This window comes from Rattus norvegicus, chromosome 3, assembly GCF_036323735.1.
Source record: "Rattus norvegicus strain BN/NHsdMcwi chromosome 3, GRCr8, whole genome shotgun sequence".
In the NCBI taxonomy this organism is placed as follows: Eukaryota; Metazoa; Chordata; class Mammalia; order Rodentia; family Muridae; genus Rattus; species Rattus norvegicus.
In genome coordinates, this window is record NC_086021.1 from 81156768 (window position 1) to 81173526 (window position 16759).

Below are 16759 nucleotides of genomic sequence, written 5' to 3' on the forward strand. Positions count from 1 at the left end.
TCTGGTTTCACTGAAGTTTTATTAGCTGTTATGGGGTTTAAGATTTTTCATTTTTTCCAATGGCTTTATATACATGGCTATTTTCTCATTTGCATGTATCTGTGTGATTAAACATTTATATGTGCACTTAACATTATTAAATTCAGTAGGCAGGGCAGATTTCCTTAAGACTGGATTTAGTGACCTTTGCCTTCAACATTTGGAGATGAAATAGTTGTTTTTTGTTTATGTGGCCCTGGCTGCCCTGTAACTAGCTTTGTAGACCAGGTTCACTTTGAACTCAGAGATCCACCTGTATCTGTCTCCCGAGTGCTGGGATTAAAGTCTTGTGCCACCTCAGCCAGACTGGGCAAGACTTCTTAAGACTGAGGGTAACTGCTCTAAGTAGGAGTGGTCCTTGCATAGCTGTCAAAGACTGAAATTGTCAGTAGCCTAGGGACAACTGCAGCCGCCCACTTATGGCATAGGGTGGAGGTGGGAGGAAGCTCAGGGTTAGCTGGGTAGTGATAACATTCACACTGTAGAACTACTCAGAAGTTTAATCAAAATGCTTGTATTTGATTCAGTGCAAAGTGCACTCTACCATGCATTAAGTAAGACATAAAACCATGTGTTAGATGATGCATCAAACGCTTTCTCAGGGTGTGCTCATTCTACTTGGTTATTGTTCCTTGGGAAATCCAAGTCTTCCAATTCCTGCTACTTAGCTGGGTCTCAGCGTCTACCGCAGCATGAACCAAGACTAAAGGGAAGGCACATTTTGGAGCAAGGGGGAGCTGAGGTTCATCTCCAGCAAGGTTGACTACAGCTGTGCTAGGTGATTTGGGGATCTTTTGGTGATTTGTGGGTTACCCCTCTTCATTACTCGGGGGTGGGGATGGGGTGGGGTATTGCTTATTGTTGTTTATGACTGCATATACTTATATTTATCACGAGCTTGGAGTAGTGACTTCTTAACACTTCATGCTTTCAGTCCTCTAACAGAATAGTTAGGCATATGTTTGTTTAGTGAATATTTGCAGATAAATTGCTTTATGACAAGGACTGTACTAGGGTGATGAAAAAGCCCTTTAGGAACTCACATTCTAGGAAGGGAGGCTACAGTACAAGTTCCAGTGATTTAATTAGTGACAGTGTAGATGAATGTGTGGATGCAACACAAAGGAAAGAAAGAGTAGCACACTCTCTGGGGTTAGATGCTTCCTGAGGAAGGTTTGAAAAACATTGTTGATACTTTGATGGACAGATTGAATAACGAGGAAAGTGTGTTGTGCCACAGCAAGGAGCCATGGAAGTACAGGTTGCATTTAGGCAACAGTTGAGTGTTGGTAGTATAGATGAAAAGTTGGTAGAGTAGTTGGGAGTAGATGAGAAGAGGAAGGTGATGGTAGGCCTTGAGCGATTTGGCTTACAGACAATCAGTCCTTCCATTCATGGAAGTAGTGTACAGCAGTGCACAAAGCTGTGCCCTTGTGGAACTTGGATTCTAGTTGGAGGGGAGACAGTGGACAGACAATGATAGCACGTGAGATGGTGAAAGACATAAAAAGGGGTTGGGGATTTAGCTCAGTGGTAGAGCGCTTGCTAAGGCCCTGGGTTTGGTCCCCAGCTCCGGAAAAAAAAAAAGAAAAAAGAAAAAAAAAAAAAAGAAAAAAGAAAAAAAAAAAAAAGAAAGACATAAAAGGAAACAGCTGAGAGGCTGGGGAGTGGAGGAGCCTGCACCACAAGCTGGACAGGGTCTGCTTGGACCTGGGTTGGACAGTAACTGCTGGCACTAAGACTGAGGAGCACCATGCAAGCAAGGCAAGGGCATTCCTGAGTTATAGACCCAGCCTACATATGCCATTCTTTAAAAACGTATTATTTAAGGGTATGGGAGACAGCCCAGTTGGTAAAAGGTATGTCCATAAGCATGAAGACATGCATTTGAGTCACTGCATCCATGTAAAAGTCATATGTCCATTGCCAGGGAGGTGGAGACAGGTGGCTCCCAGTAGCTCTCTGGCCAGAAAGCCTAATCTATTTGAGTTCCAGGCCAGAGAGAGATCCTGCCAGGGGTTGGGAGTGGGGAGTGGGGAAGGTGAACAGTTCTCGAAGGCCAACCTTGGAGGTATTATTTAGCATATGTCACAACTTTGGTAAATGTCCTCCAGAAGAGAGAAAGCTATGTTTACTTCTTGCAAATGCTTTTTAGGAAGGCAGCCCGCTGTCTTCATTGCTGTAGCAAAGGTTATTTGTACCAGCGACTTATGACAACATGTTTTTTTTTTTTTTTTTTTTTTTGGTTCTTTTTTTTCGGAGCTGGGGACCGAACCCAGGGCCTTGCGCTTCCTAGGTAAGCGCTCTACCACTGAGCTAAATCCCCAGCCCCTGACAACATGTTTTAGACAAATTAAAGCTTATTTTGGTAGCTATACCAAATGGAATAGTATGGTATGAGTTCTTAGCTGGGAATTCTAGTGATGGTGCTAGTAGGAGTTTTGAGTACTTTGATGTCCAAGGCACCATTGTAAATAAAGCATGTGCACATTATGTTTTATTACCTCATTTACAGGCTTGGAAAAAAGGTGGTAGTAATATGTCACTTACAGATGAGGAAGTAGGAACTCAGCTAATTTTGTCGGTCTAGTGATAGGCAGTTGTGAAATGAATGAGATGGTATTTCAACTCTGGCCTCATTTCTACCCCACCTCATTTCCTGTGCTGTTTCCCTGTTGTTACACCGTGGTATTTACTCCTGGGGTAAAGTTGTCGGGTTGCTTTCCCTTGTGTGCTAAGCTTAAAACCATTTCTGATAATAATAGTTGAATACTGTGTCTTGTATTTAATGTGTTAGTGATGTTGTATTATTGATAAATTAGAAATATCCCATCAATGTGAAATTCAACATTTAGGAAACTATAAAAAGGTAGGCTAGCTGCTTATAAGTCAATGAGTAAGTTTTGTTGCTCCCTTGTGGGAGAAGACTGTTGGTAATAAAAGAGAACAGGGAGAATGCAGGAGAACCAAGATTAGACGAGAATAGGAGGGGTCTTAGAGGCTTTCTGCTTGGTTTAGACTGTTTGGAGTAAGAAATTGATGTATTAATCTTCAGTGTACACATTGACATAAACCAGACCTTTACAAATGTTCCTCATATCCAGAGATTACAGTGGAGCTGTCTCCCCAAGTTCACTTAGAATATCTGGGAGGAAATTCAGTGATCTGCTTTTAGGCTACAGAGAAATCCAATGCTGTTGTAGTCCCATGAGATACTTTGTAGAACTTTAAAAGCAGATATTAATCCTTTTCTTATAATTGAAAAGATTTCTGCTAGTTGTATGGTTAGTATGTTAATTTCAACCCTAAATTAAATCAGAGGATCTTGAGTCCACCTTTGAGCAGCATAGTAATGGCTGTCTTCTCTTTGTTTGTTGGATTTTTCAGGATAAAGTCTTTTCCAGTGTCTGAGTCCAGAAGCAGCTGAGTACAACAAGACACACCGGAAATAGAAATGTTGGTTGGAGAAGTTGTTCAGCAGTTAGGACATTACTGTTCTTGCTGAGGGTCTGAGTCTGGTCCCCACCACCCTCATGGTGGTTCACAACTATCTTTTACAACTCAAGTTTAAGGGGATTTTACACCCTCTTCTGTCTTCTGAGAGCACCAGGCAGGCCTGCTGTACGTAATAAACACAGGCTAACACTTATACACATTAAAAAATAATTTAAAAAAGGAAGCGAAATGTCATCTCTTATTGACAGAACATGCTAATGTTTACTCTGAATTAGATGGATTATGTACTAGGCAGTGCTAGACTTCCTCTGTAGGGAGATAGCTCTGGGGGCTAGCATGAGAGTATTTTAAAGAGAGAAAAGATTAACGCAGGTACTTGCTTTCTCAAAGAATTCATTGAGTTTTCTGATCACCTCTGTCCTGAGAAAAGAATGAGCATGAGACTTGGGGACAGACTTCCATACTTGTGTTGAAGTCTTCTAGGGTTAGAAACAGGAGTTGTGGAATGTTTCTGAAGAAATCAGAGAAACAGGCTAAAGAAGCACAATATCCTTCATTTTTTGTTGCTGTGTGCTGCTGTCACCATTGCTCCTGCAGAATGTCACACAGAAGCTTTAACAGGGTAGCTTAGGACTATGGAGAATCTGTCTCAGCCAGTCCTTTTAGGCCCATTTCTCGTTCTCTGACAGCACAATGTCCTGTAGTTACATACCATACATTCCGTAACTGGATCATCCTTTTTTCTTCTTCTTCGACGTTTGTTTTCCTCCAGATACAAAGCATATTCTTTGGTGTTGCATAGATAATGCGGGAATATTACATGGATCAAAACCTTATTTGAAGTGTTCTAAATATATACATGTATATGTGTGTTCATGTTTATGTCTGTGCATGCCTGTATGTGCACATACATAGGAGGCCTGACGATGATAATGGTATCTTTCTTGATTGTTCCCTACTTTATTTAAAAATTTTAATAATTTGTACATGAGTGTGTCTGAGTAGGGGTTTGTGCACATGAGTACAGTGTCTGGGGAGGCCAGAAGAGGGTGTCTGATTCCCTGGGACTGTTGTTACCAGCATTTGTGAGCTGTCTGTTATAGATGCTTGGAATTGAACTTGGGTGATCCACAAGTGAAGTACAGAGTTAACCGCTGAGCCGTTTCTCTAGCCCTTCATTTCCTTTTTAAAAAGGTGAATTGATTTTTTTTTTTAATTACATGTGTAGGTCTCCAGCTCCATACCTCCTTTTTAAAATGGCCAGAAGAGCACATTGGAGTGTGGGTTCTGGGAACTGAACCTAGGTCCTTTGCAAGAGCATCAGGTACTTTTAGCTGCTGAGTCATATTCCAGTCCCTATTTTATTTATTGAGATGGGGCCTCTCACTGAACCTGGACCTTGCCAATTCCTGTATTTTAACTACCTAACTTGGTTTTGGAGTCCTCTGATTTTGTGCCCTAAGCTCTGTGATTACATATAAAAGAGTTTTATGTGATTGCACATAAAAGAGTTGCTTTCCTAACTTTTTATGTGTGTTCTGGGCATCCAAACTCCAATCTACTCTTGTATAGCAAACACTTTTATCCACTGAACTATCTTCCCAACCTGATGTCTACTTTGAGTTCGTGTGTGTGTGTGTGTGTGTGTGTGTGTGTGTGTGTGTGTGTGTGTGCTCAAACATGTGGAGGCCAGCAGTCAGTGTCAAGTATCTTCTTCAGTCATTCTTTTGCCTACCTTATTTTTTTCAGTGTTTTTTTGTGGAAGCTTACTATTCACATACAACCAGTAAGAACCAGTAAGGCAGGGCAGCGAGCCCCAGGGTTCTTCTGCCTCTTCCTTCTAGTGCTGTGTCTAGGTTTATTTTTTTTTTTTTTTTTTGGAGCTGGGGACTGAACCCAGGGCCTTGCGCTTGCTAGGCAAGCGCTCTACTGCTGAGCTAAATCCTCAACCCTTTTTTTTTTTTTTTCATGTGAATTCAGAGGATCCAAGCTCAGGTCCTCACACTTGCATAACAAATTTTTTATTGATGGAAGCTGTAATTGTTCATTTCGTTCACTTTGACTGTTGAAAAGTATTCCAGTGTGTTAGTTAGGGCTTTATTGCTGTGAATAGATACCATGACGAAGGACAACATTTAATTGGGGCTGGCTTACAGGGTAAGAGGTCCATTATCATCAAGGCAGGGACATGGCCATGTCTAGGCAGGCATGATGCAGGAAGAGCCAAAAGTTCTGCATCTTCAGCTGAAGCCTGCTAGAAAACTGGCTCTCACATGGAGGAGGAGGGTCTCATTGGCCACTCCCACGGTGACACACTTCCTCCAAGGCCACACCTACTCCAACAAGGCCACATCTTCTAATAGTGTCACTCCCTAGGCCAAGCACATGCAAACCACCACACATTGTATGTCTATTACTATAGTTGGTCCACTTTGTTATTAATGGGCATTTGAATAATTTATACCTTTCATTTTAGTTGTTTTAATACGAAGTTTGTAGCAGTGAATGTTCTGTATATATTACTGGAAAGAAGAGGCTAAACTGATTAGTTTCATATTTAGTGAGTTTGGTTTTCAGTGGTGTAGTCTCCTTAACCATGCCAGTTATTTGAGATAACCAGGTACTAAGTCATTCTTGTAAACTAAGTAGGAATTTAAGAAGGATGCATTGTGTGTATGTGCATGTATGTGCACTACAGATGTGCGTGCATGCACATGCACCTGCCCGAGTGCACATGTGAAGTCAGAGGACAACTTTGTGGAGTTGATCCTCTTCTGAATTTAAATGGCTTTAAGGATTGAACTTGGGTGCCAGGTTTGCATGACAAGTAGCATCATCCTCTGAGACAGGAATGCTTTCAGTGTTTAAGTATTTGTGAACTTACAAGATTTTGGCTAAAAGCATAATTCTAAATCTGTTTCCCAATTATACATTTAATTTTGAGTTACAAGCAAGTCATTATTGGCCATAGTCTTATGTTTCATGAGCATATAAAGGATCAGGTTTTGTATTGTTTTCTTTTTTTTTTCTTTCTTTCTTTTTTTTCTTTCTTTCTTTTTTTTTTGGAGCTGGGGCAAGCGCTCTACCACTGAGCTAAATCCCCAACCCTGTATTGTTTTCTTAAATTAAGACTCAGCATCTGCCTTTGATTCTCAAGCATTTTTACAGTTAATGTTGAATTTTTAGCAGTTGATTGTGCTTTCTTATTAAAGAAAACTTAGGTTTTCAGCAACTCCGTTACTACTGATGAGTGTTCTGCTTTCTAGCTGTGATTTGAAGCTGTAGATACCATTGTGTCATTCACTGAACAAACTGCTCTGTGAGTACGTGTGATATTTTGTTCTTGTAGCATGCTTGAAGGTACTTACCAGGGGTTTTCATCAGAATACCAGTCCTGTTCTTGCCAATCACCTCACTGTAAGTCTCTGCTCTTTTTATAATTATTCAGTTAAAAACTGCATACCATTAAGTAGGCAGTACTTATGTTCTGAAACCTGGAGTAAAGCAGTAAAAATTACCCAATTCACAGACTTTACAGTACCTGCTCAGCTTACCTGGTTGGAATCTACATTTCTTCTAAAGGGCTTGAACTCTGCTAGAATCCAGCTTCAGAGCTATTAAAATACCACCTACTTTGCTAGGACTACTAAAGATTTCATATAATTGGTTTCTTAATAAAAGGAAATCTAGTGTTTTGGTACATGTATTGATTAGGATGATTGGTTTTAAGCATTAATTTGAGTTAGATGAAAGTGGAAAAGATGAATTTATTATTGGTTTTTATTATTTTGTGTGTGTGTGTGTGTGTGTGTGTGTGTGTTGTGTGTGTGTGTGTGTGTGTGTGTGTGTGTGTGTGTGTGTACAGGGAATTTAAGCCAGGCCCTTGTGCATGTTAGACAACTGCTACATCATGAACCATACCCCCAGTTCTTAGTTCATTTTTTTACATCTATTTCAGCCTCATCTACTTGAACTGTAGTAGCTTTCACTAATCTTGTTGGAACTTTTAAGGTGCTATCTCTTCAAAGACTCATTTTAAAATTGATAACTATTGGCTAATTTAAGTAAATGAACGCTTTTCTGGTTCTTCAAATCTACACCCATGTGCTGTGTTCAGTTATTCCCAGAACTCCATTGTTTTTCTTCATACGCTTCATTATCTAGATGCTCAAACCCAACTTGTCTCTTTAACAGCATTGAGCTTCATCCCCATCCCTTATTTGCTCTGAAAGATCAGGGACATTTCTTTAGTGGAGACTTAAAAGATGCTTATCTTTCCTGACACTAACTCAGATAAAATTTTGATTTTTTTAATGTTGGGGTCTTGTCAGTGGTCTTTGTGTAGCTGGGTTTTCTTTTCTTTCCCCTTTTTAAAAATCTCTTTGAAATGATTTCCATTATGAGACCAGTCTTTGCTCAGGGAAGTTGAGTACTGCTTGCTGGTGCTGTCTTAACTTCTGTCACTGCACAAGTGATTGGGAATCTGGCAGAGCATGCTAGACAAATACGATATAGAGGATGTGATAACTTACAATTACTGTGTACAGAGGGAAGATAGGAGAAGCATTTCAAAAGAGGCGTTTGGACCGGCTCCCTTGACTAGTAGTTCTTTGGGGGCAGAATGGCATTTCAGAGAAGGGGCATGGAGAGGTACAAAGATAAGCAGACATAAAAGGGCATGACGTCCCAGGAGTTCGATAACATTTTTGTGTCAGGGAATAGCTGTTAGGGAATAGCTGGAGAGTAAACAGTTCTTTAAAGTCGTCGTTGTTACTGTTATTTTATATGTATTGGTGTTTTACTTTGCATGCATATCTGTACCATGTTCAGGGTGCCTGTGGAGGCAAGCATGTGCAGTTTTAAAACAAAATGAGTTGTATTTTGGGTGGCAACATGACATAGAAGATACTGTCTTACCCTGTGCTGCTTTCCGTTGGTGCCGCTTGCTTTCTGCTGCTTCCTGTAGCTTGCCTGCGTGACTTTCTGCTTCAGTCGTGTAGCTGCAAAACATCTCGTGCTTTCTACCTCTGCTTGGCTATTCAGTCTCTATCCTCTCCAGGGAATTGGAAGTTTACATGCCACCATCATGAAGCAACCTACCCTCTGCTAGAGGACTGTTTACCTGCTGCCTTGGACTACTTGGTACTCATTGTGGCTGTAGTTAAGTTTGCTAGAACCAGATGACCAGCCTTCTTAGTTTGCCATATGATTGCCATACTTAGCAAGTTTACGTTTGAGAGTCATGCTGTGGAGTCACTACAAAAGAACTCACGATGTTTAAGTTGAGTTTACCATTTTATGTTGGTGCTTTTTCATAGTCCTGGGAACTTGAGGGCCAGGGCTGCAAGTTAGACACATCTATATCCTAGTGTATCAGGTACTGTTTGAATGACCAAGGACAAGTTACTGAAAATTCCTGAACCTCACCCGCCATACCACACATATTAAATAGGTGTAAAGACAGCTGTACTGCAGAACTAATGTAAGAAGGACATAGATCTTGATTATAAACCGTAGCTTTACGCCATGGAAGTATTGAATGAACCCGATAGAAAGCGTAAAAACCCAGTGCTGGACTAGAAAGCAGAGAGCTATTCAAGTGGCAGTGGTTATCAAACCACCGGCAGATGCCACCTCTGCTCCAGGAAGATTGGGAAGTACGGAAGAGTGGACATGGCAGATCTTTTTTTTTTTTTTTTTTCTTGGTTCTTTTTTTTCGGAGCTGGGGATCAAACCCAGGGCCTTGTGCTTCCCAGGCAAGCGCTCTACCACTGAGCTAAATCCCCAATCATGGCAGATCTTCTACATCACACTGTACACTGTTGTCAGGATCATGGGACTCACACTTAGCAGTGACACTATCTGCTATTATTAGAAATCCTTGGTGTCTCTGAGGAGTCATGGCTCATTGTTGCACTGTGTGAAATGGTTACCACACATATTGGACTTTGGGTAAATATTCTTGCATTAGAGCCAAGTTCATTGATAAAGTAATTTAAAATTTTTGTGCTTGTAAGCCTAACATGCATAAAACTAGGAGGTTGTATAATAGGTAACATTTACTAAGATTTAGGTAAAAATTCCTTTGGATAGCTCTCATTCCCTTTTCTTAAAAAGCCGGGCAGAGATCTGTGAGCCTCCATGCTGGGATGCACATCTCCACTCCCTGTCACCCTTTCCCTTTCCACTCTGACCTCTTGTCCCATTCATTGCTGAACTCTCTGAGCCCACCTCTGCTGAGTGCAGTGGGCTTTTGTTTTCTTTCTTTCAGTGCTAATCTGTGGGCTTGGAGAAGGTTGGTGAGAACAACTTGATTTTATAGCACTGACCTTAAGTATTGTGGTCCTTGTTCAGTAGATGATTCTTCTATTCTTGACTTCTGCTGACACCTTAAGGTAGTGCTTACTATGTGTGGATGGCCTTGTTGGAATATCCTAATAGTGCTTGCTCAAAATGTGGATTCTGAGCACCCACTGCTAGATATTCTAGTCATAGGTTAGGTTTAGGGTGGCAGCCAGAGCTGTGCAATTAAAGTGAGTAATGTTTATACTGCTGATATGATTGAATCCATCTCTGTCTCTCTCTGTCTCTCTCTCTCTGTCTCTCTCTCTCTGTCTCTCTCTCTCTCTGTCTCTCTCTCTCTCTGTCTCTCTCTCTCTCTCTCTCTCTCTCTGTCTCTCTCTCAGTTTGCAGAAGATATTGGGTGTCTTTCTTTATTGCTGTCTACTTTATGGCTTTGAGACAGGGTCTCCTAATCCCTTATTTCTACCCCTCTATGCTGGCTTACAGGCATACTACCATGCCTGGCTTTTATGTAGATGCTGGAAAATTGAATTCAGATCCTCTTGCCTTCACAAGAGGCTAATAACTACACAAGTGCCTAATACACTGAGCCATCTCCTAAGTCCCTGTTCCAAACTTTGTGAGGCTAATTTTCCCCCACCTTAGTTACTGGAAGCAAAGATAACAATCTTAACTAACTGCTACGAAGTAGAAGGGACTGCTGCTGGGTGTTAATATTTTAGGTAAAAAAAGGAAACATTAACCTTCATGGGTGCCCATAGAGAGGCAGATATGTATATATGTTCTATAAAATGCACAGTTAATTAATTTTCCTCTCTTAAGTGCTGTTACACTCTGGGTCTTATTCCTTCTTTTCTTTGTATTCAACACTGTATTTCTAAATTTTTTCTCATTCATTTTCCTTGTTTTAAATTTTTTTTAGTTAGCATATAAAATAATGGGTTTCATCATAACATTTTCATACATACATCATTGTACATTACTTTTATATACCTCCTACCCTCCAGTGCTCTCCTTTCTTCTTGCCACATAGTTTTCTTTCATTTCATTTAGATTCTGCATAGAGGAAAGAAAAAACAGTCACCATTGTCTTAAAAATCTAGTGCCAGCATATTTCAGTGATTCTGATCATTGTGTAATATCTCACAGAATGTGTTTCCACGTTCTCTCCATTCTTAGTGAAGGAAATGTAACAGACATATTTCCTTATGGATTTGTCTCTAGCACTTACCCAGGAATTACTGCTGGATTCATAACTGGCATCACAGAGTTTTCTGCAGAGTTGCTTAGTAGTGGCACTTGTTTTTTTCTTCCTTTTAAAAACCTTAAAAATATTTTTATTTTATGTAACTGGGTGTTTGGCCTATATGTATGGCTGTACACCATATGCATGCAATGTCTGTGGAGACTGGAGAAGGGCATTGAATCCCTGGAACTGGACTTACCAATGGTGTGAACCTTTATTTGAGTACTGGGAATTAATCCGGGCCCTCTGGATGAATAACTAGTGCTCTTAATTGCTGAGCCATCTCTCCAGTACACCTCCATGTTTTTGGTAACAATTCTCTTTATTATTAAATCCCATATTTAAGTTTGTATAGACTGGCAACAAATAGCAAACTAACAGCTTACTGCATCAGAGGACTAAATTTGGCAGCCAGCACTGAAACACAACTAGGGGCATCCACGGAAATTGGCATGCACTAAAGCATGACATGGTAGTGTGCAAGGCTTGTCATGAGGCATTTTGGATAGGTGGCAAGAGTGCTATCTTGTTGAACTATTCTAGAACCCTGATCTTGGCGGAGTCCTGGAATTAATCATTTAGATCATATAGCATATTTATCCCCACCAAATTGGGACCCAGTGGATTTGTCTGCTCTGTCCTGCACTGTGCTCCCAGCTCATTGACTGGATGGACGCTTTCCACAGTTCTAGTTCTGTGATGAATTAGACTTCAGGTTTTGCAAGTGGAGGTTCTCTCAGGAATATTCAGAGATGGCACAGTCGTGCACAGAAAGCACAACTAGTGCTTGATGCTGTTCCTTCTCTGTATGGGAAATAAAAGTATAATCTGATAAAGGTAGGGTGGTGAGTTTTATATCAGACAACAGGAAATAATACATGATTCAGATACTAATCAAAACCTAATAATGGTCATTTTATTTTATAAGTCAGATGTCACATCTCACAACCAAGCATATATAGATTATTGTTAAGGTTTTCTCTAAAATAACTCAAACTGTTGTATATGGTGCCAAGCTTTTTATATTAACTCCCTATTGTTTCACTGTCAGATTCAGGCAGTGTACATTGTGAACATTTTCGAAAGCCTTCTTACTGAGTTTTTAAGAATAATTTTGTAGGGTTGGCAGTCTAGTATGAAGATGACTTTAAATTTATTTCAAAAGACCTACATTTTAAGTTAAATAGAATAAAAGTATTATACCTTTTCCCCCTTTTAATCTTTACATTTCTAGTGAGAATTCCACTTCATTTTTCTTTTTAATAAAGAAGTTGGTGGAAATAAAACTTCATTTGTAGGATTTCCCTCATTTTCCCTTCCCCCCCATCCCTGGCTGACCTTAGACTAAGCTCTGATCCTGTCTGACCTTCCTGACTATTGACATTACAGGCATTTGTCACCATCTCTTGGTCTATGGGAACTTCTTATACTGTATTTTTTTCAAGGCGTGTGTATGTGTTGCTGTCTTTCTCATCACCTCTTATATCACACAGTCTCTTTGGTTGTACTAGTCTTGACTGAGTCAGTCACAGAGTAGATCTGTCTTTATAAAGATCTGAACTAGAAAATCTTGAGGAGGGTGGGTTTCCGCTCATTGTGTCCATGTGGGATTGACTGTATTGGAAGTGGCCGTCACTGAGGTTGGTTAGCTCCGCCAGCGCTGAGGCTTTAGTGGCATTTCTCTTTTTACTTTTCCCAAAGCTATTTTTCTCATTTCAGACTGTAGCAGATAGCTCACAGTTCTGAGTTGAGAAAGAAGTAAGACATCTTTTATTAGAATTTTATCAGAAAAGATTTAAAAGTTATTAGCTAATTGATGTTTAAAAAAGTTGTTACCCCAGAGTAAAAGTAGGTGAGATAACTTTTTCCTTTTCCTCATTTTGAATACCATGCTTAGAAAAAGTAATGGTACAAGCCGTGCACTAAACCCAGAATCTTGTGACTTATTATTGAAGAGGAGTGGGGATCTGATGATTTCTCTCCAGGGGCAGACTCAAAATCGAGATCTCATTTAAGACTAAATAAAAGAACTTCTTATGGATTAGTAGTAGCAATACTAAATCTAAATACAGTATTTCAACTAGTGACTGAGTAATAGGCCTGGGGTGGAAAAAACGGAGTTTGCAAACCATACATCTCCTAGGAGAATACTGCCACCTTGTGTATATGCGATGCTATTCTGTAAATACCCATTTTCTTTTGCTGCAACAAGTAATTTTTTCTTTTCATATTTGTACCACTTGGTTCTGCAAGTTTGTAAAAACAGTTTTAATAGGGTAAAATCAAGCAACCTTCTTTTTGGCAGTAGGAAGAGTCTTAGGTTTGACAACATCAAATTTGGTATGGTTAGCTTCAGGAATTTGAATGCCTGAGACATGATACTAATTTACTTCTGGTTTAGTTGTGAACAACTTCTTTTTATTGGAATGTTTGGGAAAGTTAAGGATTTTTTATTCTTTATTGCAGTTTTCCTGGTGCCTTGAGATTATTATTCCAAACGGCAGAGTTTACTGTAATGGGGAAGACATCAGGCTCCAGATTGACTGACACAGCTGCTCCTTGATTCTTAGATGTTTCCATCAGGCCCAGCACAGAATGACCACAGTAGGACTTTAGAATAATGCCTTTGAGAAAATATTAACATGCTGCAAAGACAGCTTTTAAAATTACTTTGATTACCTGGGGGTATAGTTTAGCAGGTTTAAGATACTGTCAGGAGACTGGATTGAATGTTCTCTAGGTAAACTTCTTTATCCGGAAAATGTGGGGCAGGACACTTTCTAAGGATCTTTTTTAGCATTTGGATTTTGTAACGTGAAGCTTTTACTCTCTTTTACAAATGTTGAAGCTGTAATTCACATCAAGGCACTTGCAGCCTTTCACAGAGGAGGAGAATCAGGGGCAGGTGCTAAGAGGTTTGTCTTGGCTCATGGTTTGGAGGTTTCCTTCTGTGACTGGCAAAGCGAATTAATGATTCTGTGTCCGGGCTGTGAGAAAGAGACCAGGGATGCACAGTCCCCTTTAGGGCACGTCCCTCATGCCTCTAGACCTCCTCCTACGCCTACTATGGACTCTACCGTCTCATAACACCATGTCCCTGGGGGCATAGTTATCTTTAGTTCTGTTTATTAATTTCATCCCTGGTCTTTATTATTTCCTCTCTACCGCTTTCAGGCTTGGTCTGTTGTTTCCTTTCTGAGTTCACTAAGTCTGAGTGCGCTCTGAGGTTTAGATATTAGTAGAGACATCTAAGCTTCCTTCTCATAACTGCCTTTGCTCTATCCTAGAGTTTCTGGTAGGGTTTGGTTTTTGTTTTTATTTGAGTCTGGGGATTTTTAAATTTCCTCCTTGATTTCTCCAGTTACACAAGAGTGCATTGCTCAATTTTCGTTTGTTCGTGGAGTGTCTATAGTTTCTCTTGCTCATTATTATCTAATAAGATATACATTTTTTTCTTTCTAACTTGTTAAGACTTGATTTAGGGCCTAAAATGTAGCACTTATATTTTAATCTGTTTTATTTACATGTCTGCTAGTAGTCAAACTACCTTTTTAAAAAAGCTTTTTTAGAGGTTGATTCTTTGTGAATGTTTCATCACTTACCTGTCATACTACCTTATAGTTGGTCTATTTCATTATAGCAGAACTATTAAGAATTCCTGTGTTTTCCTAGCACATGTAGAAGTCCGTTTCCTGCTCCAGTGCATCCATCTTACCCTTATTTACTTGTACTGTTAGGGACCACACCCAGAACTCGAGCATGCGGGGCTGTGTCCCTACTCAGTACTTAAGATGAAAGTCTTCTTCTAAGGCCACGCCTCTCATCTCGTTTCTGAGTGCATTGCATTTGTTGGTTGTAGCTCACTGTGAAGCATGACAGCTCACTCAGTGACTGCATTTACAGTTGCTAACACTTAGGCATTTTCATGGTTCCATTTTTATTCCAGCTAGTAATGGGCATAAGGTCTTTTAAATGATTGCGAAAATTAAAACCAATGATATATTGTTTGGTTTTGAAATGTTTAGCAAGTCTTTTTTAAAAGAGTTAAAAATTACTTTTGGAGCATGTGTGTGTGTGTGTGTGTGTGTGTGTGTGTGTGAGAGAGAGAGAGAGAGAGAGGGAGAGAGAGAGAGGAGAGCGCGCGAATACTAGTTGTAAGAGACAAACTGAACATGAAAAGACTGAAACAAGGGAATAAGATAAATTTTTTGTAGTATCTTTTATTTTGCACCAGCAATGTTGGTAACATGAATACCTATTGTGAGGCTAATTAAGTTAATTTTTTTAGATGTTTTGGAAAGAATACTAAGAAAAAAGGGCTCAAGTATGAGGTTAGCGTCTAAAGTCTGTAATAAGTGAATTGATCTTGGTGTTTGTCTTGTGATTTTACCTATTTTCTTAGTATTAAGTATGGGAATGGTGGTAGTTGCTGATTGTATGAGTATGTAGAAACTCATAAAATGAAATTTAATCAGTTATACACAAGATGGAGAGAGCAAGTGAGCGAGCACATGAGCATGCCCGAGAGCATTGTATATAGGTGTGTGCTGTGCACATAGAATCCAGAGGCGTTGGATTCTCCAGGTAGTTAGTTAGTTGTGAGTCACGCCATGTGGGTCCTGATTGCCAAACTCAAGTCCTCTGTATGAGTATCACACTGTCGACTGCTGAGCCACCACTAGCACCGGGACAGCGTGTGTATGTGTGTATATATACATGTGTTTTTTTCCTCATTAGGCAAGAACTTATGAAATGGAATGGATGGGGCTATAATGATTCCAAGTTCTTACTGAATAAGAAGGGCCAGGTTGAGCTGACTGGGAAAAGGTAATCTCGCTTTTAACTTCATGTTGTTCCTTCTTTTCCTTTTCTTATATTTTTAAACATAATATAGAAAGGGCATGATAATATGATTGCCCCTCCTCTAAGCAAAAGTTACCATTTGCTATAATTTCTTTTTATCCTATAATATTTTAAATTCTGATGTCATCATAATACCTATACTTTTATATCTTTAAAACTAAGCCTTTATAGTCACTCATTAATAATATTATCACACTTCCAAAGTAACAAGTTTGTTATAATATCTAATTATTTAGTCAATATTCTCATCACCCCTGTTGTTTTACAAATGACTCTATAGGTAGTTTTCTGAATCAGGATCCAAGGAGTCACCCCTGGTCCTCCATTGCTTTTGATTTAATGGAAGTGACTTTTATATAAGTCTTGTAATTTACACTTAGATTTGGGTTATAATGAAAGATAGCATAGCACCTTTATGGTTATCTTAGAGATTAATTAAGAGCAAAGAGGACACAATAGTGCTGCTGGAGACTTGTTTTCTAGGGCAGGGCTTCTCAGCCTTCCTAAAGCTGCGACCCTCTAATACAGTTCCTCCAAACTATAAAATAGTCTTTGTTGATACTTCACAACTGTACTTTTGCTAGTGTTATAATATACATCAGATATGTGGCCCATGGGAAAGGGTCATTCAACTCCCAAACAGGTCACAACCTATAGGTTGAGTACCGCTGATTTAGGTAGTAATAGAATTAGAGAACTTATCTGCTAGTTTTAGAGACTGGAAGATTACACTACCGCTACTAGACCCAGCATGGGTTCCTTAAGGCTTCATTTCTTAGATTGTTGAATTCTGATCCAAAGACATGAGGGAGAGGAACAATAGGTGTATTGTGTAAGCTCTGGGCATGGGGA

At 39.7% G+C, this 16759-nt stretch overlaps 1 protein-coding gene and 1 non-coding gene across 2 annotated transcripts in view; one reads left to right on the forward strand and one right to left on the reverse strand.

The window, feature by feature from the left end:
* Nucleotides 1-16759, forward strand: part of Agps (alkylglycerone phosphate synthase) — a 98501-nt gene that overhangs the window by 2169 nt on the left and 79573 nt on the right. The window contains 1 exon segment of the mRNA NM_053350.2: nucleotides 15782-15871. Coding sequence (NP_445802.2) covers nucleotides 15782-15871 — 90 coding nt within the window.
* On the reverse strand, nucleotides 9210-9284 carry Trnap-ggg5 (transfer RNA proline (anticodon GGG) 5). Its single transcript has one exon. It is a non-coding gene; the product is annotated as a tRNA-Pro (tRNA).